This window comes from Pogona vitticeps, chromosome 10 (assembly GCF_051106095.1).
Source record: "Pogona vitticeps strain Pit_001003342236 chromosome 10, PviZW2.1, whole genome shotgun sequence".
NCBI lineage: Eukaryota > Metazoa > Chordata > Lepidosauria > Squamata > Agamidae > Pogona > Pogona vitticeps.
Genome location: NC_135792.1, coordinates 8,050,290 through 8,076,361, shown reverse-complemented (window position 1 = coordinate 8,076,361; position 26,072 = coordinate 8,050,290). Strand labels below are relative to the sequence as shown.

The 26,072-nt window shown below is 43.4% G+C and overlaps 1 protein-coding gene and 2 long non-coding RNA genes across 3 annotated transcripts in view; 2 read left to right on the top strand and 1 right to left on the bottom strand.

Moving 5' to 3' along the window:
• Nucleotides 1-25,608, bottom strand: part of ATP2C2 (ATPase secretory pathway Ca2+ transporting 2) — a 43,575-nt gene extending 17,967 nt beyond the window's left edge. Inside the window, exons 1-17 of the mRNA XM_072980774.2 lie at nucleotides 25,410-25,608; nucleotides 19,822-19,932; nucleotides 19,009-19,125; nucleotides 18,210-18,299; nucleotides 16,346-16,381; nucleotides 16,175-16,236; nucleotides 14,470-14,578; nucleotides 13,189-13,338; nucleotides 11,049-11,117; nucleotides 10,283-10,358; nucleotides 9,899-9,965; nucleotides 6,078-6,202; nucleotides 5,360-5,457; nucleotides 4,466-4,567; nucleotides 3,284-3,373; nucleotides 2,183-2,284; nucleotides 86-242 (exon numbers count right to left, since the gene is read on the bottom strand). Of these exons, the coding sequence (XP_072836875.2) occupies nucleotides 86-242; nucleotides 2,183-2,284; nucleotides 3,284-3,373; nucleotides 4,466-4,567; nucleotides 5,360-5,457; nucleotides 6,078-6,202; nucleotides 9,899-9,965; nucleotides 10,283-10,358; nucleotides 11,049-11,117; nucleotides 13,189-13,338; nucleotides 14,470-14,578; nucleotides 16,175-16,236; nucleotides 16,346-16,381; nucleotides 18,210-18,299; nucleotides 19,009-19,125; nucleotides 19,822-19,932; nucleotides 25,410-25,508 (1,660 nt within the window). The 5' untranslated portion in view covers nucleotides 25,509-25,608. The remainder of the gene's footprint in view (nucleotides 1-85; nucleotides 243-2,182; nucleotides 2,285-3,283; nucleotides 3,374-4,465; nucleotides 4,568-5,359; nucleotides 5,458-6,077; nucleotides 6,203-9,898; nucleotides 9,966-10,282; nucleotides 10,359-11,048; nucleotides 11,118-13,188; nucleotides 13,339-14,469; nucleotides 14,579-16,174; nucleotides 16,237-16,345; nucleotides 16,382-18,209; nucleotides 18,300-19,008; nucleotides 19,126-19,821; nucleotides 19,933-25,409) is intronic.
• LOC144584414 (uncharacterized) lies at nucleotides 1,570-6,593 on the top strand. The gene is made up of 2 exons (XR_013538641.1): nucleotides 1,570-1,657; nucleotides 6,377-6,593. It is a non-coding gene; the product is annotated as an uncharacterized LOC144584414 (long non-coding RNA).
• Nucleotides 10,083-10,940, top strand: LOC140702205 (uncharacterized). The gene is made up of 2 exons (XR_012081291.2): nucleotides 10,083-10,254; nucleotides 10,800-10,940. It is a non-coding gene; the product is annotated as an uncharacterized LOC140702205 (long non-coding RNA).
• Nucleotides 25,609-26,072: the final 464 nt, after the last annotated feature.

The following is a 26,072-nucleotide window of genomic DNA, read 5'->3' as shown; positions in this document are numbered from 1 at the left end:
TGGAAGCTTTCCTGCTCTGATGGCCAACTGACTGAGCTGCATGGCACTCAACCAAGGCCATAACGAGGCACCGCCGTGGACTGACCCCTTAATCCGAGCGATCCCATGCTTTTTTCCTCTTGAACATAGACTGCTTTCTGTTGTGGCGTCAGTGGGAGCGCAATGCCGCCGCTATTAAATGAGGTGCAATGTTGCATCACTTCCTCAAAGGCCCCCTTCATAAAATAGATATCTTCCTGATCCTAGAAAACAAGGAGGAGAATGGCATTGCTGCAGGAAAAAAAAAGTAACACAGAGTAGATTTTAAACTACAGTAGGAACACAGTATCTGTGGGGGATCAGTTCTGCCTCCAGATACTGAAAAAATCGAAATATTAAACGTTAGCCATTGCATGGTCTCTTGCTCCCCTCTAGTCGCCAGTTCTGGTAAATGCATCCTGGAAATATGTATAAATATCGTAGGTGTTTCTTTTCTCTTTTTTTAATTAATATTTTCAACTAGCGGATACGAGAATCAACGAATCCTGATCCTGTGAATAGGTTGGTCCTACTGTATTAAATAATGTAACATATCCAAAAATATGTATTAGGAAATTTTGCAATAGAGAGCTACCTTCCTGGAAACATCTGAAGAATTTGACCCTTCTTTAAAGATGGTTAAGTTTCCCCCCTTCACATTTTGCTTTGTCAAAAAAGGGGAAGAATGGAGGGAAATGTGATTAGAATTCTGGACTCCCACAAAATGCCGACCCCTGATTTGTGTGTGGAACTGGATTATTTTTAATCCCAGATAGACACTTGTGTAGTGGTTAGAGCAAGAGAGACCCACATTCATATGTCCTTTCAGCCAATGATGAAGGACCCATTATTCTCAATGTTATGGACAAAGCAACTCCATTAAGTTTGTGGGAGAAGAAAGAAGAAGGGAAGGGAGAAATATGCAATAATAATTAATTTTAGTCAGATCTTATTCCCAGAGATGGGCAAAAACTGCCGGTTCGGTGGTTCATGCTGCTTCATTCTTTGGATGAATGGGTGTCCAGTGGTTCCCAGCCCTGCCTCCCCTGGCAGCCACCCACTGAGACACAATAACTTGGCTTTCCTGCCCCGCCTCCTCTGGGTGCTGCTTCTGAGTCGGCAGCTGCCAGAAGAGGCAGGGCTAGGAACCGCTGAGTATCTTTTTGTTGGAAGAATGAGCATTTCATAACTTTATTGTCAGGATCTGGCCCACACTGGCCTGACACTCACAGGATTGGGGCCAGCCTGACCGAGGAATGGCCTGGTGTTTGCAGGCTCAGGCCCTGACCTGTGTAGCAGCTGCTGGGCCACTCATGAGGCTCACCTGGAAACCTGGACGGAAGGCCTATTTAAGGAGTGGTTCTCCCTTCTAGAACTTTCCTCTACAACAAAGTTCTTTGGTTGTCTTGTGCCTTGCTGCTCCTGAGCCCCTGAATCCCAGTGTTCCTGTCTTGGCCTCTGCTCTTGTCTCTGACATCTCTGTGTCTGGACTCCAATGTTCCTGCCCCTGTTCCTGCCTTGGTCCCTGCTTGCTTCTGCACGTCTTCTGCATCTTGGTGCCTTGTTCTGCATCCATAGTCCTGTGACCTGGCTCATAGCCCGGTGTTCCTGCCTCTGCTTGGTCACAGCCAGCTGTGCAGTGAGTATCTTTGGACTCAATACCCTGGGTTATCTTGGACTGTGATGCTTATGGTTGGAGTTTTATAACCTTGCATGCTGCCTGTAGTGGTTTTTTGTTTGTTTTTGGCTGGGAATAATCTTGCTGGGGTGACCGGCAATCTCTCCAGCACTAACCGGTCCTTCCTTCCTACTTGAGAATTCAAAGAGAGCCCTGCCTCTCTGCTGAGAGTCTTTCCTCTCTCTTTAGTCTGTTGGAGGCAGAGTTTGTTTGTTTGCTGTTGATCTGATCCCAACTGTAAGTAATGAAATGTTTTCTTCTACAAATGTCTCGGAGTGACACTGTCAGTGCCAGTTAATGAGAAATGTGTGGACTATCTGGGGAACTTGAAGCTATTTTCTTCTGTGAGTCTCTGTACTTCTCTTGTGTAACAAAAGGAATTCTGCCAGAAATTCAAAACTCTATAACACTTATAAGGGTGCCTCTAATTGTAGAATTGACTTGATAGCATGGAGCAACCCTGCCAGCAGATCTCCTTTTTTTTACCTGATTCTTCAGGGTACATTTGACTGCCATCCATTTCTGCTCGGAGCTAAATGGAATCTCCTTCTTTCTGACATAAAGGTCTTTTATATCACTCAGTCCCATCTAAAACAAATAAAGGGGTGGGGAAGATAAGTCATTAGTCTTTATGAATTATTTGCATGATATCAGTAATAGAGCCAGGACAGAATGCCACAAAAACTCTCTCTGGCACAGAACGTCAAATGCTGAATTTCAACACTTCTTGTATTGGAGGTTCTCATCTTGCTTCTGAAATTTAGCTTTCTGGATAGCATTTCAGGTTATTTAAACATATTTAAAGACAAATTTCTCAAGGAACAAACTCATTGGGTTTAATCTCTATTAGGAAATGAAACCATTGTAGTCTTAAAAGATCTTTGATCGCTTATTGCAAGTGAACTTGTAGAACTTAAGTGAAGGTACACAGCTGTTATTCTTGGAAGACAGCAAACTGATAGCTTCCATGAGATCGCTTGGAGAGGGAACCTAGGCTGTTAAAACTCCTGAAAGTTCCCTCTAAGGCTTAACGGCCTGGATCGCTCAGTCATTCAGGTTGGGAGTTCGATTCCCCGCTGTGCTTCCTTGGGAGAAAGCCAACTTCTGTGGCCTGGAGCAAGCTGCACAGTCCCAAGCTATTACACATTCATCTGCTTAACAAAGAAATTCTTCTCCCAGCAACTATAAATATCCTTTGCTAAATTCAGGACCTCTGAAAGGAGATTTTTTTTTTTTAAAAGACTTTTATGAGATGACACAATCTGAGGGAAAAGCCACCAGCAACAACAATAATAACCTTAGAACTCCAACAAACACTACACTATGCCTGTGGGCAAGTCTGAATTTGTTGTTCTTGGGAACACTGCCAACATCTCCAGGTCAACTTGATCTCTTGAGCTTATAATACAGAAGTAACCATGATGCCTGTCTAATTCTTAGTTTAATTACCAGACCAGTTGAAATCCAAATTCTCTCTCATTCTTGGCAACCATGTAACTGGAGCTATTGTGTTGTTTTCCCCCTCCACACACATCAAACAGAACTCAATTAATGCAGAACCTTGGCACATGGAATAACTACCCTCACCTTCATTGCCAGGGCTACCAGGGCACCTTCTGTCGGCTGTCCCATCACCGTCGTCTTCCGGATGACCGCGTTGTTGGCAACACAGCCGGCCTGAAAGAGTTTCATTGATACATTTGATCTGAAGCGGAAGTGAGAGATATGAATGACTTCAGTACTGTTAAGCCAAAGAGGGGGGAAAAAAACCTCTTTTACCCCAACAGCCAAAGTCAGTTTCATAGAAAGATTGGGAGACCATGGTCTGGTGGTAGATGGAGCCACATGAGAAGAAACTGGGTCAAATATGTGTATTTCAGTTGAAAGCTCTTAATCAAAATACATATTTTAGTGACAAGCTCTTAACATTTCTACAGATACCAGAGACTGAATAAAAATCTCTGTAGTTGTGATACTCAGCATTACAAGTATCATTGTGTGGTTGTGATACTTGGCATTATAGATATAATGTAGAAGTTACAGTGTGAATTGGCCTGTATCCCTGCCCTCCCTTCCTAAGTCTTTGGGTCCAACATATTTAGAAACTGAATTTTTGCCCAGCTGCTAATGTCACAGGTACTAGCCAATGAGTGTCAAACATCCCCAGCTAGATTCCTTCATAATGCTGAAAACCTACAGAATATGTTTTGAGATTACTACAATCTCCACTGAATTTGGAAGCTGAGCAGGGTTGGATCTGGTCAATACTTGGATGGGATGTGTTTAGTCGTTTAGTCGTGTCCGACTCTTCGTGACCCCATGGACCAGAGCACGCCAGGCCCTCCTGTCTTCTACTGCCTCCCGGAGTTGTGTCAGGTTCATGTTGGTTGCTTCGCAGACACTGTCCGGGGAATATCAGATGCTTTACTGGGATGAAGCTATAATTCAGTGCAACAACTATATCTTCAGATAGGGCTGGGAAGGAATTCTGCCTGAAACCATGGACAGTAACTGCCAGTCAGTGTTGACACTACTGGGTGAGATGGACCGAGGGTCTGAATCTGTATAAGATTGTTTACTCCGTTCCTTTGTTTGCAAAAAGGATACCAAGTTTGAGAACAGTCTTAGAAAAATTCAATCTTTCACTCTTGTTGTCTTTATTCTTCGGTGACAAAATAATACATTTATAACTCATTGACCTTCATTTATTGAATTTCTTACAATAGATTTTCATAACTCGTTCAATAATAACGAAACCAGGAGACTTACCTCCACTAGTTTTCCCACAGAGATGTTGGCAAATCCTCTAAGGATGTCTCTAGATGGTAAGAGATACACATTTCCTTCTCCGTTGTATCCAACCCCACTCACCTAGAAGAATAAAATTCCAGGAGAAATAGCCATAAAACAACACCCTGTAGGTCCAGCTGTGGTCTATAAAACTAAGAATGGGATGAAGAAAGTGGAGAGGGATAAATTTTCTCCCACTTCCCGAGTGCGTGAATCTGGGGTTATCCCATTCAACTGAATGAGGAGAGTTTGAGGACAGGTGAAAAAGACTGATTTATTCACATAATGAATGCTATAATCAAAGACTTCAATCTGGTTCATATCAAGATGTGATTATGGTGGCCACCAGGTTCAATGGTTTTAAAGGGGATGAACGGAATTCCCGAACAGTATGTTGCTAAGGTTCTGATGATTATGTTCCATAGGCACCTGGTTAAACTAGTTAGAGCTTTGATGAGATGACTTTTCTTCTCACTTTCTAGACAAAGCAGGGCTTAGCAAATTAATTAGGAAAGTGAAATTGTAATCTAATGGAAGTAAAGAAAAAAACAACCCAACCCTGTAGACCAGTGGTTCTTAACCTTTGTTACTCGGATGCTTTTGAACTGCAACTCCCAGAAACCTCAGCCAGCGCAGTTGGTGGTGAAGGCTTCTGGGAGTTGCAGTCCAAAACTCCTGAGTAACCCAAGGTTAAGAACCAGTGCTGTAGACTTTTTAAACTCATGGCCCATATATGGAATAAAGAATATAAAAAGAAAAGAAAAATAAGAAACCAGAACAGGCTTTTTAGGGTGTAGGAGCAGGTTGACCAAACCCAGTGGATTTTGTGCCACCATCAATAGCTTTGTACCGAGTCTAAACTCTTGTCTGTACCTCCGCCTTGAAACCATCTGAAGTTACAAGGTGGGTGACGGTCATCTCGTTGGCAGTCAGTGTCCCGGTTTTGTCAGAACAGATAACATTGCAACAACCTGAGAAGAGGAAAGGATGTGGTTGAGTTGAGGATAAGTAAAAAGATAAGGACCTAAGGTTGCTAGCAAGTGTATGTCTAGCCTAATACCTCTATTTTGGTCAACCAGATGCCCTAGAAAGCCCACAAACAACATTGAACACCACCACCCTTCTTGTTCTTGCTTCCAACAACCAGAGTAACTCAACCAACATGGTCCATGGTAGCTAAGGAATCCTAAGAGTTACAGTCTACAAAGGCAAAAGTTTCCACCTCTTTCCGCCTTTCAGTTAGCCAAAGCATATGCACACAAGCCTTCTCTTGCCCGGTTTTCTCCAGATGTGTCAGACTACAACCTCCATTATCCCCAGCTAGCCAGGATATATTTGTAATAAAAACTAATAAGCTAAGATGAAACCTAAAAATAATTCCAGGTAGAAGTAGAATCTCTATGGCATGTTCATCAAGCTATCTTTATTTGCATGAGTCCTGAGGCAAGCAGCCATTTCTTGACCGATGTGTGCAGAATTGTAGCCTCCAGTGACAGATGTGGGATCCTGTGAGACGGATGATTGCAAACGATGGCCATGCTATCAACCCCAAAACAAAGAGTCCATTACCTATCCCTGCTTTTTTGCTTACCCAGAGTTTCTACTATCGGCAGCTTCTTCACGATGACTCGCTTCTTGGCCATTCTCAAGACACCGAGGACTAGAGTCACCGTAACAACAATGGGGAGGCCTTCTGGAATGGCAGCTACAGCTAAGCTATACAGAGAGGAGTTTTTTGTTTGGTTGGTTAGTTTATAGTGTTGAGAACTTTGGTTATACGTATATTCTCAAAACATAAGCAGAGTTAGAAGAAATCAGTTTGCAAACACATTATAATACTGAGAGTAAAATATCAACTTCTTCTATTAACTGTCTCCATATGTTATATAGGTCAGTTTGGAGCTTGGAAGGTATGCTGATTCATTCCAGAGTGATTCGTACCTCATCTAATTTGATCTGTGCCCTGGATTCAAGTTGATTTGTAAGCTTCTTATTGACTTGTGCTGGGAAGCCGAAATGGCTTTAACTTTTTTGTTTTGGTGCCAACGTGCATGACATTTGGCTGTAAGATAATACTGCAAAGAGGGAAATAAATCTGCAAAAGCTACGCACCTTCAGCATTTGCTTTAAAAAAAAAGGGAACAAGATCATGAAATTTGTACCACATTTGATTTGGTTTGTGCTCTAGACCCAAATCTGCTTGAAAATTTGCTTCACACCACCATGGCACTGAGTTTGACCGCTCGTCTTTGAGCTGGCCCTCATGCCAATCTGTCTGATTCTGGCTGATTTGGTGGGCAACTCAGAGTTCATCCCAAGTCAATAGCTCTATTTATTTTATCCATAAATATATGTGAATCACCCCTGCCATACAATATTAAAATACAGCTGAATTACAAATATGTATAATATCACAGCAGGGATGTGGTGGCACTGTGGGTTAAACCAGAGATGCCTCTGTGCTGCAAGGTCAGAAGACCAGCCGTCGCAAGATCAAATCCACGTGACGGAGTGACCTCCCATCGCTTGTCCCAGCTCCTGCCAACCTAGCAGTTGGAAAGCATGTAAAAAGGTGAGTAGATAAATAGGTACTACCAGGGTGGGAAGGTAACGACGTTCTGTGTCTAGTCACGCTGGCCACGTGACCATGGAAACTGTCTACGGACAAACACTAGCTCTACGGCTTGGAGACAGGGATGTGCACCACACCCTAGAGTTGGACACGACTGGACTAAATGTCAAGGGGAACCTTTACCTTATAATATCACAACAGTATAAAGTGCAGCATGACCCAACTCCCTTAAAAGTTCCTTTCTTAGCACCCACACAGCTGTCAAAAGCTCACCTGAATGCAAGGGACAGAAGGAAAACAGAAAGCGGGCCAGCCTGGGATGAAGATCTGAAATCTGGGCTCTTCCTCACTATTGTTACGAATTCCTGCAATGAAGTACATGCAGGCATCCACTTCCCCCGTAATACTTCTGCAACTCATCTTTTACAATTTGCCTGCTCTGATCTTTCATTCTGTCCCTATCAGCATTCAAGCAGCATGATCATCTGATGCTGTTGGATTCCTTTTTGAGGTTCCAGCTAAGCAGATGGTGTATTTTATATCTTCTGCATAAACTATAAAAATGCACACCACATCATTTTTTTTTAAACTGGAGGAGATAGGATGGCCCCCAGAGCTAATATTTGAACAGTGATCAACAAAAGTTTCATAGCTGGTGTAACAGAGGGAAAGGGTGTGGACACCCTGCGTCATGGGGTCATATCAGCACGCATCGGCTGCTTTTAAAACTGTCCGGTGGAGTCTTCTGCAACTGGATCTTGATATCCTGTTTGACGGGCTGTCATTCAAAGGGAACTGGAGGTCTTGAATCTGTGGTCTTTTGCATGCAAAAAAATTGTGTTTGTGTTTTTGTACACACAGACACATACATGTGTAGGAATTCTATTCTCATTCATACACAGAAAAAGCTTATAACTGGCTTATAAAATTGCATCTAAATCACAAACACAAGAGTGACTGATACCTTTTATTGGAATGCTAGAACAGTGATTCCCAACCCTGGGTCCCCAGATGTTCTTGGATTACAACCCCCAGAAATCCTGCCCTGCACAGCCAGTGGTGATGGCTTATGGGAATTTTAGTCCAAGAAAATTTGTGGGCCCCAAATTGAGAACCACTGCTCTAGAACATTAAGTGAGTAGCAAGCTTTTGTGGATGAAATCCAGTTCCTCAGGATAACCAGATCTCCTTCATGGATGATGCAAAACAACAACGATAGACTAAATAACATCACTAAACTCTGGCAAGTCCTGAGGCTGCTGCTGTTATCACATGCCAATAAGTCATCATAGAATAGTGAAGTTGGGAGGGACCTATAAGGCCATCAAGTCCAACCCCCTGCTCAACGCAGGAATACAATCAAAAGATATCTGTCAGGTGGTTAAGTTCCTCTTTTTTTAAGCATACTACAAAACATACAGCTGAAACACCAAATTTGTGTTGGAAGTGTAAAAAAAATGCAGGAACTTATTGTCTTAAGTTCCTCTTGAATGCCTCCAGTCTTGGAGCACTCACCACCTCCCGAGGTCATTGGTTCCATTGTTGTACTGCTCTAACAGGAAGTTTTTCCTGATATTCAACCGAAATCTGGCTTCCTCTAACTTGAGCCCATTGTTGCGTGCCCTGCACTCCGGGATGATTGGGAACAGATCCTGCCCCTCCTCTCTATGACCGCCTTTCAAGTATTTGAAAAGTGTTCTCATATCACCCCTCTGTCATCTTTTCTCAAGGCTAAGCAGGCTCAGTTCTTTCAGCCTTTCCTCATAGAACCTGCTCCAACGTAGTGACCCTAACAGAGGTTTCAAGGGAGATATTTAAGGAGTCATTTCAATAGAGCCACACTTCAATGAGTTTCTATGGGCAACCAACTTAGACTCATGTCTCCTGAGCACTGGCCCCCTGCTTAATCTACTAATCCTTCAAATCAGGCTTTGTCCAGACTTTCTGGCCAGTTATGCCAAGCATTCAATGTACCAAGGAGTGTCTGCATCAAAGAAAGTGCTCTGAGAACTGGAGTCCATGCACACAAAAAGCTATTTAAACAAGGTATGTAGCAAAACCAGCTGAACATATGCATACACAGAGATTAAGTTATATATACCCCAGTAACATAATATTTACAACAGACGTAAAAAGGAAGCTTAGACTTCCTTATACTGGATCAGATGGTTGGTTCATCTACTTGAGTATTGTCCATGCCAACAATGAGGAACCTCTCTGATCCTTGCCGTGGACAAACCCAATTGGGGGTGGGGGTTGTCCCTATTTCCTCACAAGCTGCTTTCTGCTGCTCTTGACCATCAGTGGCCAGAGATCAGAGGTTGTTTAAAGACTGGGAAGCTATTGGGTGGGGCTGAAGTCTCATGTGCAGCTGATGAGACGATTCTCAAGAATTTCAGATAAAGATCTTTCTCCCACTTTCATGCACGTATTGACTTTTGCAAATAAAAAAAAAAAAACCAGAAGCATGAGAGGATCCCAGTGAGATCAACCCCAAAGTCCATCAATTTCAGTATTCTTTGCATACAATAGTCAACTGCTTTTGGAAAATCCATAAGCAGAAGAGTTCAATAGCACCTTTCATTCTGTAGCAACTGGTATTCAAAGGCAAATTTCTTCCGATCCTGGAGGTAACACATAGCCACCATAACTAATATCCACTGGTAGATTTATTCTCCTGAAGCGATCTAATCCCCACTTAACTCTCCCTAAGTAGCTTTGCATCACATAATAGCAAATTCTACAGTCTAGCCATACACTGAGAAATGCTAAAGAGATTCAAAACTGTATCTGGAGCAGAATATTTTGCTTTCTGATATAGCAGCTTTTGTCCTGCTCACCTCACTCCGATGGTGAACATCCCAAGGAGGTGTTTTCCTTGCAGCCAACCGATCAGCATGAGCAAACCTTGAAAAAAAACACAGAGGCCATCTTAATTACACCACAACAAGCCATGATCTGGTGAAAGAGTAGACGCACGTCTACTGTCTTCCATGATCTCAGCTTTGAGTTTAAACTTGATAGGTGGATAGGAATATTGTAGAGCAGGGGACTGGGAATGGCATCCTCAGACTCCATTCTGTACCTTCAGGACCACTGGAAGACTGAAACTGAGCCTTCAAAGTGTAAATTTACGACCATGGTCTTTCTAGAAAATGCATTTGCCACTGGCTGACGGGAACCTAAGCTCAAAGAGGTAACGTATTAGGAAATGTTAAACTCACCAATAATGCCGAAAGAAATGAGAGTAAGCTGTTTCCCCAATTTATCCATGCTTTTCTGCAAGGGTGTTTTGGGTGTCTTGATGTATTAGTCCAGGGGATAAAAAGGAAAAGAACATGACAAGGAAAGGGAAGGAGAGAGAGAAAGCTTGGTATCATTGATAAAATCCTATTTTTTTTAATGGATCTTTGGCTAGTGGTTCATGCACAGCCTGTGTCCAATGAACACATGAAGCAGATGTGGAGCCACATGTTGACATACCCACTGACCATTATCCTTCAGATTCCATGGTAGATTTAAAACAATACTAGGGATGTGTGAGAGTGATGGGGAGCTGACATATTCCTCTCTCAGAATGGTTGGAAATAACAAAATAATTAAGACTTTCTGGGAGAACAAAATGGTGGCCATCAAAGTCAGCTTCTCAAGATGGCTGTGCTGCCACCACAGAAAGGTAAGCTTCCATATCAATATGTGTACCCTTTCATAGTCTTTTCTTTATTTTGTCATTTGTTTCAGAACACAGCTGAATATGGAGCTGCTGGTCATGAAGGTAGCGGCAAATCAAGACACAGAACTAATTTGCTTTCATTTTTAAACTATGCTGTAAGTCACCTTGGATCCTAATTCTGGGAGGAAGTTGGCATGTAAATAAAATAAAATAATGGAACAAATTAAGGGGATGTTCTGAAACGAACTTCCAAAATTTTGGCATGGGAGGTAAGGAAAGTAGACATCTCTCTCTGTTTTCTCTGCATCCTTTCTCACCTCTTCCTCCTGCATCATTTTGAACACTTCCCCGAACTGTGAGTTTTCTCCTGTTCCAATGGCAATGCCCTGTACAAGAAAAAATAGATAGAAGAACACATGTACACACAATTGCCATCTTTCATAGAATCAAAGAATAATTGAGTTGGAAGGGGCCTATAAGATTATCCAGTCCAACCCCCTGCTCAATGCAAGAATCCAAGTCAAATCAGATCTGACAGAAGGTTGCTCAATTTTATTTTGAATGCCTCCAGAACTGGAGCACTCACCACCTCCCAAGGCCATTGGTTCCTTTGTCGTACTGCTCTAACAGTTAAGAGGTTTTTTTTCCTGATATTCAGCATAAATCTGGCTTCCTGTGGCTTGAGCCCATTATTCCATGTCCTGCACCCCAGGATGATCAAGAACAGATCCTGTCCCTCCTGTATATGACAGCCTTTCAACTATATGAAAAGTGCTCTCCTATCTCTGCCCCAGTCTTCTTTTACTTCTTCTAGAGGGACGTGGTGGCGCTGCAGGTTAAACCGCAGAAGCCTCTGTGCTGCAAGGTCAGAAGACCTGCAGTTGTAAGATCGAATCCACGTGACGGAGTGAGCTCCCGTCGCTTTGTCCCAGCTCCTGCCAGCCTAGCGGTTCAAAAGCATGAAAAATGCAAGTAGATAAATAGGTACCACTTCTGTTGGAAGGTAAATGGCATTCCATGTCTAGTCACGCTGGCCACGTGACCACAGAGGATTGCCTGCAGACAAACGCTAGCTCTATGGGTTGGAAACGGGGATGAGCACTGCTGCCTAGAGTCAGACAAGACTGGACAAATTGTCAAGGGGAACCTTTATCTTTAACTTTACCTCCTATCTCCACCCCAGTCTTCTTTTCTCAAGGCTAAATATGCTCAGTTCATTCAGTCTTTCCTCCTAGGACTTGGTGTTCAGTCCCCTGATCATCCTTGTGCCATCCTCCTGTCTAACATTTTGTGTCCTCCAGATTTGCAGACTTTCTTCCCCGGAATTTAAAGAGAAAGTCCACTGACTCTCTTGCAGAAGCTTTTCCCCCAGTTGAGGAAAAAACAATGGATCTAAGTGAGCAGTCAGGATAGAAACATGAATCCAAACAATAAGGCAAGCTATAGGGACAGGTTCCAGAAATGAATTAGACCCAAGGAGTAATCAAGAATTACAAGAACAGATCAGAGTTCAGAAAGACATTCTTTCTGTAAGATTCACTAAGAAGAGGCAAAATTATACTCTTTCCTGTCCAGGTGCCAATGCCCATTCTCAATAGATGAAACCAGATCATGGATTTAAGTGGAATGGAATAACTAGGGCTTTGGCCAAGAACACCAAATTTTAGAGGGCACCAAAACTTAGAAGTGCATCCACTGGTGATTGCTCATAAAAAACCCTATTCGCTTTTCTTTTCTTTTTTGAAAGCATGAATATTCTCTGTCTTTTGCAAGGATATCATATTCTCCTCTTCCTTTTTCACATGGGCTTGCACCTGTGCCTTGTGGCAGAATGCTTGAGAAGTGATGGTTTACTGAGAAGGCCATGGCTTAAAATTAAGATCCAGCACCATTTGACCAAGGTCTCACTTATCTCAAGTGTAAGTGTTCATTTTGTTCATGCATCTTTATTTAAGGATCTTCAGGAGATCCCATCCCTTATAGAAGAAGGCAGGAAGGCTACTGGAGCTGTGTGAAGTTTTCTAACAGATCTTACAGATTTCTAGGCTCGGGGGAGATGGTCAATCCGAAAAGCATGGGCTGGGTCCAAAATAGGTCGGAGTCATGCCCTCAAGTAAGCAAAGGCAAGCTAAAACTCGATCCAAGACAGTAATCATGAAACAAGAAAGTAGATAGTCAAAGTCTTTAAGCTTGAGAAGAGCTGCTCATTCGGAACAACTAGCTTAGACTTTATAGTAGAGGTAGGAAACCTGAGATAAAATGTGGTCCTCCTGAAGTCATGAGCCAGCTTCCTTAAGCTTCAAGAAGTCTCTTAGTGGGAGAGCCTCCTGCCCACGGCCCACTGGATAGAATTAGACCATGATTAACACAGAATTTTGCCATACCTACTGCCGCATCTCCAGGGTTCACAAAAACGCTCTGTGGATTAACGCCAGAAGGACAGTCCTTGATGCTCACCTTTCCCTTGCCGTATCGCACAAGAGTTCCCATAAAAGCAATATTGCTGAGTGTCATCATGGCTCCCGGCGCTGATAAGATGCCGTCAGTCTTACTACAGGGTTCCACTTCTCCTGTAAAACTGGACTCGTCCACTAAGAGATCTGTAACCTAACAAAAGTAGAGATGATGGCACATTCTCCCACTTAACTCCTTTAGCTGCAACTGATGTCCAATTTTGAGGGGAAAAATGGTTTCCCAAGGCCTCAGATAGTCCCCAGGACTCTTCAAAATGGACTGATATTCCTAATTCTGGAAATGCAGGTGAGCACTTTATGTTTGCCAGTGGAGGTGTGTGGATGGGGGGGGGCTCAGGTCCCTACCCCAAAATGGCATGGGACGAGTGCTGCCCCTAACAGCTGAAAGTTGGCCACCCCACCTGGTTTTTCCAGTGGTTTTGAAAATAACTCTGATTCTGTAACTCATGTGGGGGAAACTCATAGTCTTAAACAGGGCGGGTGCCTTCCCTGGTCAAGGGGGTGCCCATCTGCCCTTGTCATGAGCCTCCATCAAACCTGAGTACATTATTCAGGTTTGACATACCTGGAAAAATGTCTCCTTAGCCCTAAGGACTGGAGGGTTCCATAGGCTCATAAAGAGAGATTTCAGCTGCAATCCTTTGGACACCTCTTAAGTAAACCCATTGACTCAATAGTCTTTGCCCTGTTCATTTAGTCTCAGCATTACTATCCCAGCTCTCAATAGTAAACATTCCTTAGGTCAATGACAATAACAACATTCTGTTTGCTATGTTTTCATGTGTTGGTTTTTGCATATTGTAATAAAATTAGTAAACATGCAAGGTAGCTTTTTTTTGTAATTCCTAAAGGAGCAAGATAAAGTCAGGAATGTGAGCATTCACAATTAAAAGACCCAGGGAATTTTCCTGGAAATGAAGTGACATCAAAGTGGGAGCAAGAAAAGCTAGCCTGGAGAGTCCACCGAAGTTGGGGGAGCCATCACTAAGAAGGCTATTCCCCCTCCCCCTTTCCCCCCCACATCTCCAAAGTCAAGGGAACTCAGAACAGAGCCTCCCAAAAATGATCTAGGTATCCAGATAGGCATATTAAAGAGAAAGACAGATTTTGTTAGGACACACTCAAATTGTACTCTATCAGGATTTTGGAATATAAGGCCTAGAAACACGAGATTCTACATTACGTTTCGGAGTAAGCTGCATCACTTCTGGTACAGCATAAGCGTATGGAATATAGAGAGCCCAGTTTACCATTCGCCCCTTACCTCTGTGAGTCTTATATCTGCAGGAACTCTGTCTCCCATGGAAAGGCACACAATGTCTCCTGGCACGAGTTCTCGAGCGAGAAGATGTTGGAGTCTTCCCTCCCTCAGGCTGGATTTTTTTCAGAAAGGCAAACAGACATACTGAGCACTGGTGAGTGACCAAAGCAGGATAATCAGAAAAGTCTGAAGCAAAGCTATTTCATCCTAGTGTACGAACATCTCGGCTCCTCCTTCTATCCCACATTTTTCAACACTGGGAAATGTTATCTTTTTTTTTTCAGACCACAACCCCCAAAACACTGTCACAAAACAGTGATTCCTATGGGGGAATTTTGCTGGACAATGTTTGGTTCCTGCTTCGCAAACCGATTTTCACTAGACGATGATTTTGACAGCTCCCTCCGCACTCGCAAAACAGGTGTTTTCGGGACCTAAGCTTCGCAAGACAGTGATTTAAACAGCTGATCGGCGGTTCGCAAAGTGGCTTTCCTATGGCCGATTTTTGCTAGACAACGATGATTCTTCCCCATTGGAACGAATTAAACAGGTTTCAATGCATTCCAATGGGGAAATGCTTTTTGCTAGACAATGATTTCGCTAAACAGCAATTTCAGTGGAACGGATTGTCATCGTCTAGTGAGGAACCACTATTTCTAAAACTGTACTCCTGTCCTCAGATGACCAACATTCAATGCTTGGTCAAAGTTATTTGATAAGCTCGAGTTTTGCCGAGTGGTTGGAAAATCTTTAGAACTTAGGTTTGGCTACTGTGATGAAAACAGTCGTGTCGGATAGATTTCCTTCCCTGTGGACGAGGTCTGTCTGAATGCAGAAGGACTACTGAGAAGTAAAACCGTCAAAATGTTCTCTGACCTTGGAAGACAAATAGGCCGCCCTCACAAAACAGACAGAGTTATTTGCACTGCTAAGGTTCGAGCAACGTATTGATCCTGTTTGGCTAGAGGGAAATGGATGCGTTGACCCAAGAATTGATTACTCTTAAACACACAGTGTTCAGGTCAATCAAATAATGTACAGATGTGACCAGGGGACAAATACAGGACATTTTTTTAATTATATGTAAAGATGACAATTTACCCTGAGGAAACAGTGATTATTTATAGAAGAGCTGGCCAAATTTGGCCCTCCAGCAGTTGCTGGGCCCCAATCCCTTTCAAGCTCTAGCTTAAAGACCTAGTAGTGACAGTAGCTAGGACTGCCACTCCACCAGTTTTATTGTTTCTATCTATCATTTCAAACACACTCGATCTCATGTGATGTTGGAAGATAAGGAGGATTGAAGCCGTTTAGTATTTAAGATGAGTGATCCCCATGGGAAACCAAGTATCTCCATGTAGGGTTAGAAAAGAGCTCTGCATGAAACATATATTTTGCTTTGGATTTTGTTTTGGACACTCCCGCTTACCCACCCCAAACACACCAATCTCCTCTGATTTCAGAAGTTAAGCCGCATCAGTCCTGCTGTCTGTTTTTGAACTTTAGCTCTCCGAATCAATCAACTACAAGTGGTTTATGCTGTTGTAATCTAAAGCAGTAACTCCAAGTTTAGCCAAAGTTGACCCAACTCAACACCTTATTTCTCATTGCGGTCAACCAGATGCTCATCAGAAACCTACAGCAGAAGTCAGGAGAAAGTGAAATAGATACTCCAAAGAGAAAATGGATAGACGCTTTCACATCTTACCAGTTACACTCTGGTGGGACTAACTTGTTAAGTTCTTCCAGGGATTTTTCAGAACGGTGCTCCTGAAATAAAGGGGAGGGAGTGGGGAAATCTTATCAGCTCATCTTTGCCTGGATGAGTAATTATAATAAGCCGAGATGTCGGAGCCCATTATGTAAGGAAAATATTTACCTGAATGAAGGCCACAGTGACCACGATGAGGACAGCCTAAAGGAGGAAAGAAGATGGAGGTCATGGGTAAACACAATCCATCACAAAATGCCAGCTGAGAAAATATGGATATTTTCTTTTGACTTGCATTGGATTGTTGACTGGTTACCATCAAAATGCAGTAGTTGTGTTTTCCTTCCTCCTTCTGTCTCCCTGTTTAATGTATTCTCTTTATGCTCCCTTGGGAAAATCAATTAGAGTGTCAAAGCACAAAGGCTTTTTTGGGTTGGCCCCAGAAACACAGACCCCTCTTCCATTTAACATTTGCTAGGACTTGTGTTGAAAGTGGCCTTAAAAACATATCCTTACACTACTGCTGTATACTCAGAATCACATCTATTTGCTTATGACCCTCTTAGGCTTCCATGTTCTCCATAACCTTTCATCCCACCCCACCCCTTGGTATACTGTGTTGTGAGGACTTGCGAACAGAGGTTCCCAACCTTGGGTCTCCAGATGTTCTTGGACTGCAACTCCCAGAAATCCTGGCCAGCACAGCTAGTGGTGAAGGCTTCTGGGAGATTTAGTCCAAGAACACCTGGGGACCCAAGGCTGGGAACCACTGACTTAGAAAAGTGAATAATTGATAACTAAAACAAATGAATCCAGTGTTGATCTTGTTAAGCACTAAGCAGTTATTATTATTTATAAATCCATTCTGTATCATGAGGGCCTGGCGTGCTCTGGTCCATAGGATTACGCAGAGTCGGACATGACTTAACGACTAAACAACAACAAAACAGACAGGCATGTACTGGAAAAATGCCAAGTATGGGTCGTTTGTGCTTTCTTGTTTGCCCCCCTAAACCCCAGAATAACTATCCATGAACCCCGGAATAAAGAGCCACAAATGAGTTTTTTTTTCTGGTCTGTGTCTAGGGGGAGGGAGGGGAACCTAAGGCCCCACCCTCTTCCTTCTTCCCCATCGTCTCCCCAGCTGGTCCTGCCACCTCCCCTTCTTGCTACTCCATCACTGCCATCTTCAGGGACAGCAGTACGGCTTCCCTTCCAGGGGACACGGCTGCCATCTCTGCCCAGCACATCTATCAGCTGTCTCTGAAGGTGAGGAGGTGATGGGGGCAGTGGGAAAGGGGTGGGACATCCATTTTGCCAAAGCAACATGAAGTGCTGGATGGGAAAAAAAAGTTCAGCCCTTCATGTTGTTTCAGCAAAATGGAATGCACGATCCAAAACAAAAATTGGGTTTTTTTTTTAGTTCGTAGTTTGGTTCATGCCCATCTCTAGTTAAGATTTCTTTTTATAGCTGCACATGCTAGAACATGTCCATGTGCAGTTGCATTACATGACAGTGGCTGCATTCAGATACTACAATAAACCCAGGATGGGGTTGCAACCCCATCTTTCCTGACCATTCTAGAGCTCCTAGAGTTCTATAGTATTTGGTACCCCACAAGTCCCCCCATCCCTGCCATAAATGTTTTGTCAGGGCAAGAAAGAGCATAAACAATCCTCAGACAAGAATCCTCTCTCACATCTAATCCTTCAATCAAGCTGATAGGAGGAGCTCACTTTTTCTTCTGCTTTCTGTTAACCATAGCTTATTGTGTCATCTGAACCCAACAATATGCAGTTAATCTAAACTATGGTTTGTTTAGAAAGGAGACAACTTCAAACCATAGTTTACAAAGCTGGTTAGCTTTGACAAACCACAGTTCACCCTAATTCCATTTTGTCTGAGTTCAAGCAGACAAGGAACCATGATATATTGGACATGGAAGCCCTTTTCACATGAGCATTGGAAATGGTCTTTGGTGTGATGACTCTGAGCCCAAAGCCATGCTTGTGTTAGAAAGAAGCAACTTACCACTGCAATACTGACGGCATCCTCATACTCTTTAGTAATCACGCTCACCAAAGCAGAGGCCAACAGCAAGAGGATCAGCGGGTTCTTAAACTAAAAAAAAAGGAAGAAGAAGAATAATGCTACTTTGATACATGCTGTTCTAAGTGGGTGTTGACCTGCTGTAGCTCACATCCAGAAGCACAGCTGGGAAAGTTAATTTTTAAAAGCAAGTTGCTGTTTACTACAGCGTAGGAAAAAATACACTTGTTGCAGTTTTTGACGAAAAACGAAAGTTGCTCCTTGCAAGGTTCACAGAGCAACTTGTGTCATTCTGTAACTTATTGCTTTTTTTTTTTTACTATTTTTGGAAAAAAAATTAATTTTGCTCTGCTCAAAACGTGGACACCTATCATGTAACCATGGTTTGCAGTACTAGATCTGATTTTGAAGGGCCATTTGGTCACATGGAAATAATAGTGTAACTCACAAAGCCCAGTTAACAGCACTTTCTGCAGACAACAAGTTAACATGGAAGCTCTTAAAGAACAGGTAAAACAGTAATCTGGGCAGATCAGATTAGCATCTCACATTTATAAGTGGAACAAGTAAATTTCCTGGTGCGTGGCACCCATAATTCACAGTGTGCTTTTAAAATAAGAAATCTACATTATTAGTAGGTGCACATATACATCCAAGATCTATTGGTTTTAAATTCAAACAAATAACTGTTCAACCTGGAAAAACCCAAAGGAAGGGGAAAGTTCACTGCCAATGAAAAAAGAACCCTGGAAAATGCTTGGTCCATATGCGAATCTCTTACCTGATCAAAATATTTCTTCCATATTGGCTCTTTATTATCAACAACAAATTCATTCCAGCCATGTTTGATTCGGCGCTGTAGTACTGAGAATTCAGAAAGTCCCTTTTGTAAATCAACCTGGGGAACGGAATGAACAGGCACTGATTGAAACCTGGATGAGTAAAGGTTGCTTTTTGGGATTACAACTCCCAGGATCCCCAAGCTAGCTGGTGTAGGACTTGTTGGAGTTTTTGCAACCTCACATGATGCCTTTAGTAGCTTTGGCTTAGAGGGTTATCTGTGGGCTGGAGTGACTGTCAATCTATCTAGAAATAACCAATTGTTCCTGCGCTGCCTCTGAATTCAAAGAGAGACCCGCCTCTCTACTCTGTGTCTCTTGCCCTCTCTTTTAATCTGTTGGAAGCAGCCAGCAAGTCTTTTGAAATCTGTTGCTAAAAGCAGTCAAGTTTGCCAGTTTGCTGTTTGACCTGTTCAGTTGTATGTCATGAAATCTTTTATTCTTCTTACTATCTCAGAGTAAATCATTCAGACTGCAAGTGCCAGTTAATGAGGAAAAAAAAGGGTGGTCTGCTCTATGGAACTTGAAGCTATTCTGCTCTTTGAATACCTGCATTTTTGCTGTGCAGCTAAAGGAATTTAACAAAAAAAATTCTTCAAGGCTCTGCAACAGGATTTTGGGATTTGCAGTACAAACATGCAGCTTTCCCAAAAGTCTGTGTGAAGTTAAGAAACAAGAAGGCAGCTTTCCCACATTGCTTGTTCTGAAATCTTTCTGCCCTGCTGACTTTTCTGAGAAGGTTTTACAGTCCTTACCTGCATCTGTTTTGCCAGCTCATCGGCATGACATTTACATGCTTCTTTGGGAGGAAAGGCCTCAACTTCTTTCTCCCGTTCTGCCAACTTCAGCTCCGACTCTTCATCCACCTACAGGAATGCAAACAAATTGTGCAATGATCCAGATGGGCGTTTTTTTGGTCATAACCAGAGGTTAGACATTCAGACGGCAGGACTGGGGCAGGCAGTCTCAAGTCAGTTGAATCTGTGAAGGACCCATCACCAGAATCAGAGCCTTTCTACTGCATAACTGGGAAAAGTTACTTTAATACATGACCACCCCCCAATCCCCCAGAAACCCTGAGAGTGAGGGATTTTAGCATGTGAACTCCAGAAAGTGCAAAGCAGTGGGCTGCGGGTCTCCAGATGTTCTTGGACTACAACTCCCAGGTATCCTGGCCAGCACAGCTAGTGGTGAAGGCTTCTGGGAGTTTTAGTCCAAAAATATCTGGGGACCCAAGCTTGTGAACTTTGGCTCCTTTCACCCATTATTGCCACATCTGACAGGGGATAAAAGTTCCTCAGGGTCTTGGGCAAGACTGGGGTAGTTCCCAGCCAATTTCCAAGAGATCTTTGAAAAGTTAGTTGTTCAGAAGGCTTTCCCGGATATGCCATCATTAGAGCAGCAGACAGAAATTATCCATTCCGCCACCTTCTCTCATTAACTGTTTTTATGCTGTTTTTTTCCTTACTCCCTTCTTTCAGTTTAAGTCGACTGATATGTTCACTTTGATTTTTGTACTGCTATTATCTTCCAAATTTATTTAAAGTGTGAATCGTTATCTTTATGATGTTCTGAACCTCCTAGAGTGGCCTTGTAGTCAGATGGGTGGTATAGAAACTGAATGAATCAATCAATGAATGAATCAATGACTCAATCAATCAATCATACAGAGGGAGTTCCTTTTAACTGAGGCAGAAGGTGAGAGGGCACTCAATCCCATGGGGTGCACAGAAGTTTCCTGGAGTGACAGCTGAATCCTCTTTCAGTGCTTGGAATGAGAGATCATCCTCTTCATAGCAGCCAACGGGCCCTATTGATCATCAAGTCCAGCCCGTGTCAAGGAGGCCAAGTGGGGAATCGAAGTCCCAACTCCTGGTTCCACAGCTGTAGACCTAAACCACTGAGCTATCCAGCAGTACACAGCTGGCTAGCTTACCTAGTGTAGGACAAGCCACATGGCTGACAGCTTTCCCCTTTGGTACCTTACAGCCACCCCCAGCATCTGACCCCCTGGGATAAGCAGTGCACTCTGCCTAAGGATAGGGCCGGCCTCACTTCCGTTTCTAGTTTTCTAAGAAGCAGACCAGATCATTGCATGAAGTGGGAGTCTGGAGACCTGATCCCAATGCTGACTAAAGCATTCTGGAAGTCATAGTCCTTAAACACAATGTTCCCACATTCTGCTTTAAATCTTTCCCAACGTGGCTGCAATAAAATATATTTATTGATGGTAGAACAAGCCCGAGTGACAGAGGAACAGCAGGAAACCCAAGAGGTGTGACTGGCATGTTTGCATTCAAATATAGTGCTGGGTGTCCACTCCGGTCTTTGTCCTCCTGCAACGCAATGTAAGCTAAACATAATAAAAAGGTACAGCATTTCGCTCCGGACTTGCCTGGCGGAAACAAAAATTATGAGTTTTAAGTAAGCAGGGCTGGTTTTCTTCTACATGGGCGTAGAAGAAAAGGCTTGTGAAAGGAGATAGGTTTGGTAATGAAATCGGGAACGCAGCTGTGTTTGTTCTGCTTTCCAAAGAGCCCAAGGTACACACTCAGTTTTGGTGAAACTGCACAGAAAACTGCCTTCAAGGGACTTTCAGAGTTTATATTTCAGAGTGTTTTGACCCTTTAAAGGTGACCTTAAAATAATTGTAAATGGTAATACATGACGGTGCAATGCGTGACAGTAATACATGCTTGTAAATAAGTAACAGCACGCTTAAACAAAACAAGTTTCTAGTCCCCAACATCTATGGGAAATGTCTTGTAAAATTCTCCATAACTGGTGGACAAGCAGGATTTGTGTTTCCCTTTGGGCAAAGACACAGTAACTCTTTCTTTCTCTGTCTTCATGGGCTTTTCCAGATTGAATGATTCAATGATTGATTCATTCATTGATTCATTCATTCATTTTGGGGGCGAGAGGGTGTCTAGAGGACTACTGCCATAAAAATAATGGGAGAAGCCTCGTTTTCCTCCCCAAAGCTGTGCTCTGCTCTTTGAGGCTCCATCCTCACTCCGTTTTCAAGAATTGGCCACCCTTCCAGGAAATGCAGCAATCCTAGCCCACCCTTTCCCTTGCTTTCCATTTTCTCCTGTTTATCTGAAGAGAAGAAGGGTGGGGTAGATTTTCTAAGCTTACCATATAAGAAGGGAAAAGGATGTTGCAATCCAAAACAAACAAACAAAAAGAAAGAAAAAGTCAGCTCCCCTTCCCGGTTAGATGACATATACATACTGATTTGTGGTGTAACAAATATGAATCCTAGGTGCATAATTTCAGAGAACAATAGGGACTAGCACCAGGATGTGTCTGAGCACTGAAATCAAGGAAACAGACGCATTGGGCTAATCCTACAAGGCTGACCCATGACATGTTGTTGCTGGGTGTGCCTTTCACTCTATATACGAAGGCTAAAAAGGCCAACAGCCTTGTCAATAGCTCAGCGGTTTAGTTAAGAGGTTGGGAGTTCAATTCCTCACTGTACATCCCAGAAGAGCCAGCCTATGTGGCCTTGGGCAAGCTGCTCAGTCCCAACAGTGTCCCTAGAAGAAGGGAATGGGAAACCATTTCTGAGTTTTTTAAAAAAAAAACCCTGGAAAGGGTTGCTGTAAGTCAAAATTGACTCAGTGGCACTAAGTTATTTTTCGTAGAGCAGCATCCTCCACAACCTGAGAGGACTTTCTCTTCTGCAATAGTCGAAAAGCAAAAAGAGGTCAAGAGCAAAGACTTACTGCCTCCCAAACATCTGGCACTGGATGAGGTTGTCTCCTTCTGCTTGATGGCGTGGTACCCAGTGTGGTGGAGTGGATAGAGTGCCAGACTAGGATGCAGGAGACCTGGATTGGTCATGGAAATTCATCGGACTATGTATGTGTGTTGTTGCAGAACTGGTAAAAACACTCCTTAAATATCTCCCTTACCTTGAAGGCTGTATTGGGGTCACTAATGGCAAGATGCAATTTAACTGCACATAGCACACGTACACAAGCTGCAATCAGGGACTTGCTTGGGAGACCATCTGCCCTAGATTCCATACAAATGCAGTACAGGAATTGCCAAACTTCACTTGCTTTCACTGTAATGTCTAAAGCAGGGGTCTCCAAACTTTTCAGTGTGAGGGCCACATCATATATGTTCCACATTTTCAAGGGCTAAAGGAACATGCCTGCCTACATGCCTGCTTGCCCGCTTACACTGGCTGAAGCGAACGGACTTGAACCCACCTGAGTCTGCTACGTTCGCTGGGCCAGATAAAAAGGCAAGGCGGGCCAGATGTGGCCCACGGGCCATAGTTTGGAGATCCCTGGTCTAAAGCTTTGCAGAGTACTTCTGACCATATACAGAATGGCCTTTCCCCATCCCACTAAGTAAGTACAACAACTGGTATGAATGGACAGGAGGAGCATGTATCATTGCTAGTTACGTCTCTGCCTTGCTTTTAATCGATGAAAACCACGGATTGCCCTTTTGTCTCCATTTATCTTCAGAAGGATAGATAGAAGGAAGGCTACGACTGGAGAGAATGATGGGCCCAAGAACACCCAGTGACTTGCATTAGGGGTTCGATCTTGGCCACCCCAGGGGACAAGCCAGCCTCAAACCCACAACACTAAAATCTATCTACAATGTTCTTCCAGGAACCACGTGTTTTTCCTTGCAAGGGTCAGTCCTTTATATGAAATGCAATTATGGGCCTGCCCATTCTTTGATGAGATCCTCTGTTTGAGGAGCTGCCCAGTCCAAATCCAGTGGGATAATAACAAACCCTACTAAGGAAGTATCTTCTGGAACTTGGCCATTAAATATAGACCGCTGGACAGCTGATGGAGCAGATAGGCAAATTGTGTCACTGTCCTCCGTATTCTGCTGAGTTGAGCTGTGCTTCTATTTAAATGGCAACCTCCAGAATTCAACTGTTGGTTTATGCTTGAGTAAGCGCAGAGGTGTAAGTCACAGAGACAAATTGCCGACAATTAACACAGGGTTGGTTGTGTTCCGGGATGGGTACCCAACCTGGGTGATCAGGTGCGTGGTCAGGAACACGGCAAGCACCTCATTAATGAGCAGCAACTTATTCTTGCAGTTTGTGTCATTTCACTTACACAACTGTAAACTCCAAATTGGATTCTGTTTGCTATTTTTTTGGTACCTATAAATTAGCATATGTAAATATAATGCAGACCCATACTTTAATTTACACTCAACACTTCCTTCTATCCTTCCTTCCTCTCTTTCTTTCTCTCTCTCTCCCTTCCTCCCTCTCTCTTGTTCTCTCTTTCTTTCTTTCTTTCTTTCTTTCTTTCTCTCTCCCTCCCATTTTAGGCCTGTTCCATCTGTGTTATAATCTTTCTTTATTCATATCCAAGCATTATACAATCAGCAAGTTTACAGTGCAATGCTCCTGGAAGTGAAGGATTCACCAGTTTCATGCTGCTGGGTGCAGCTCATACTGATCTACTTTACAGGGTCGTTGTACTGCTTAGAACAATGTAACGCCCCTGGTGCACTTTGAACACTTTCAACTCTTATGAAGACAACAGAAGAAGCAAAAAAGAGTCTTGCGGTGCCTTTAAGACCAATCAATGTCTTTCATCATGAGCCTTCATACAATATAGTATATAATACCTATGCTCCGCGCTTACGCCATTCATCTAAAGGAAGAGATCGTGATCCATGAAAGCTTGTGTTAATATAAATCAGTTTGTCTCAGTTTGAGACAAACCTTTGTGATCTCAAAGGTGCAACAAGACTTTCTCTCTCTCTCTCTCCTTTTCCTCATTTGTTATTCTGAAGCAAGCTAAAACGGCTACTCCTTTGAAAATCTTAACAACTGACAGAATAAATTGATTGTACAAGTTAGAGCAGACGTGCTGCATCAAACAAGGTGACAGTGAAGGGGGAGAAAAGAGGGAAATTTGCCTTGCCACGAAGTTTGACAGTCTTGTATTTCCATCTCACCCCATCCCTTCTGCAGTTCTAAGATTATTATAGAGCTGCTCGATGGCTCAGTGGTTTAGGTCTCCGGCTGCGGAGCCAGAGGTTGCGAGTTCGATTCCCCACCAAGCTGCCCTGACAGGGTCTGGACTCAATGATCCATAAGGTCCCTTCCAGCTCTGCAGTTCAAAGATTATATTACAAGCTGGATGCTCGTAAGCGGTGCCCCCTGTGGCCAGCCATTCCCCAGGCATTTGCCTGTCTCCCATTTCGCCTCTGGAAACGACCGAACGAAGTCTGACAGCTAGCGGAGTGGCAGAGCAGGACGACAGCGTAGCCCTGGGACGCGCTCAAGAAAGACATGCTCTAACTGCATGTTGACTTTTCCAAAAGCAATCTCCCTTACCTCATTGTCCTTGCTGCCAAGTGGCTGGTATTTCTGGCTTAAACGGAGCGGGGACGATCCTCTGCGGAATAACCTCGAGAGTAAGTGCTTTGCTCCCATCCTAGGCTCGGGAAATCCACAGCCGCCGAAGCTCAGGAGGCTGCTCTCCACCAAATACTTATCCTGCACTTCGGCCCTGGCCAAATCGCATTCCGCTGCAAGCCAAGAATGAAGCCAGAGGAAAGCTGATCGGTGGGTGTTACCTGATGCTGCCAAGGTGAGGCTCCGCCTGCTGCTCACAACAGGTGCCTGAGAGAGGCCAAATTCCTGGCTCAGGCCTGCTCGTCGCCACTGAACAACCTGGTCGGTGCAGTTCTGAAGTGCCCTGGCCTTCCCTCTTGTCCAGAGAGAAACCTAGTTTCCCTCTCCACCCAGCCTTTCTGACATGATGATGGACCCGGATGACTATGCATCTTAAAAAGTCTTTCTTCCCTCTTGGGAGAGTTGGAAGGCTTCCAATGAAAGTCAGAACTGTATCTTGGGCCAGGAAAAAGCAGTTAGTCTCTAGAAAGCCGTACTTCACATGCAGAAGGTCATTAGATCTGGCTCTGGATCCAACCATCTTCTGCATGTTAAAGTATGGCTTTCTATTGACTGTATTTTCCTGGTTTGAGATACAGCTCT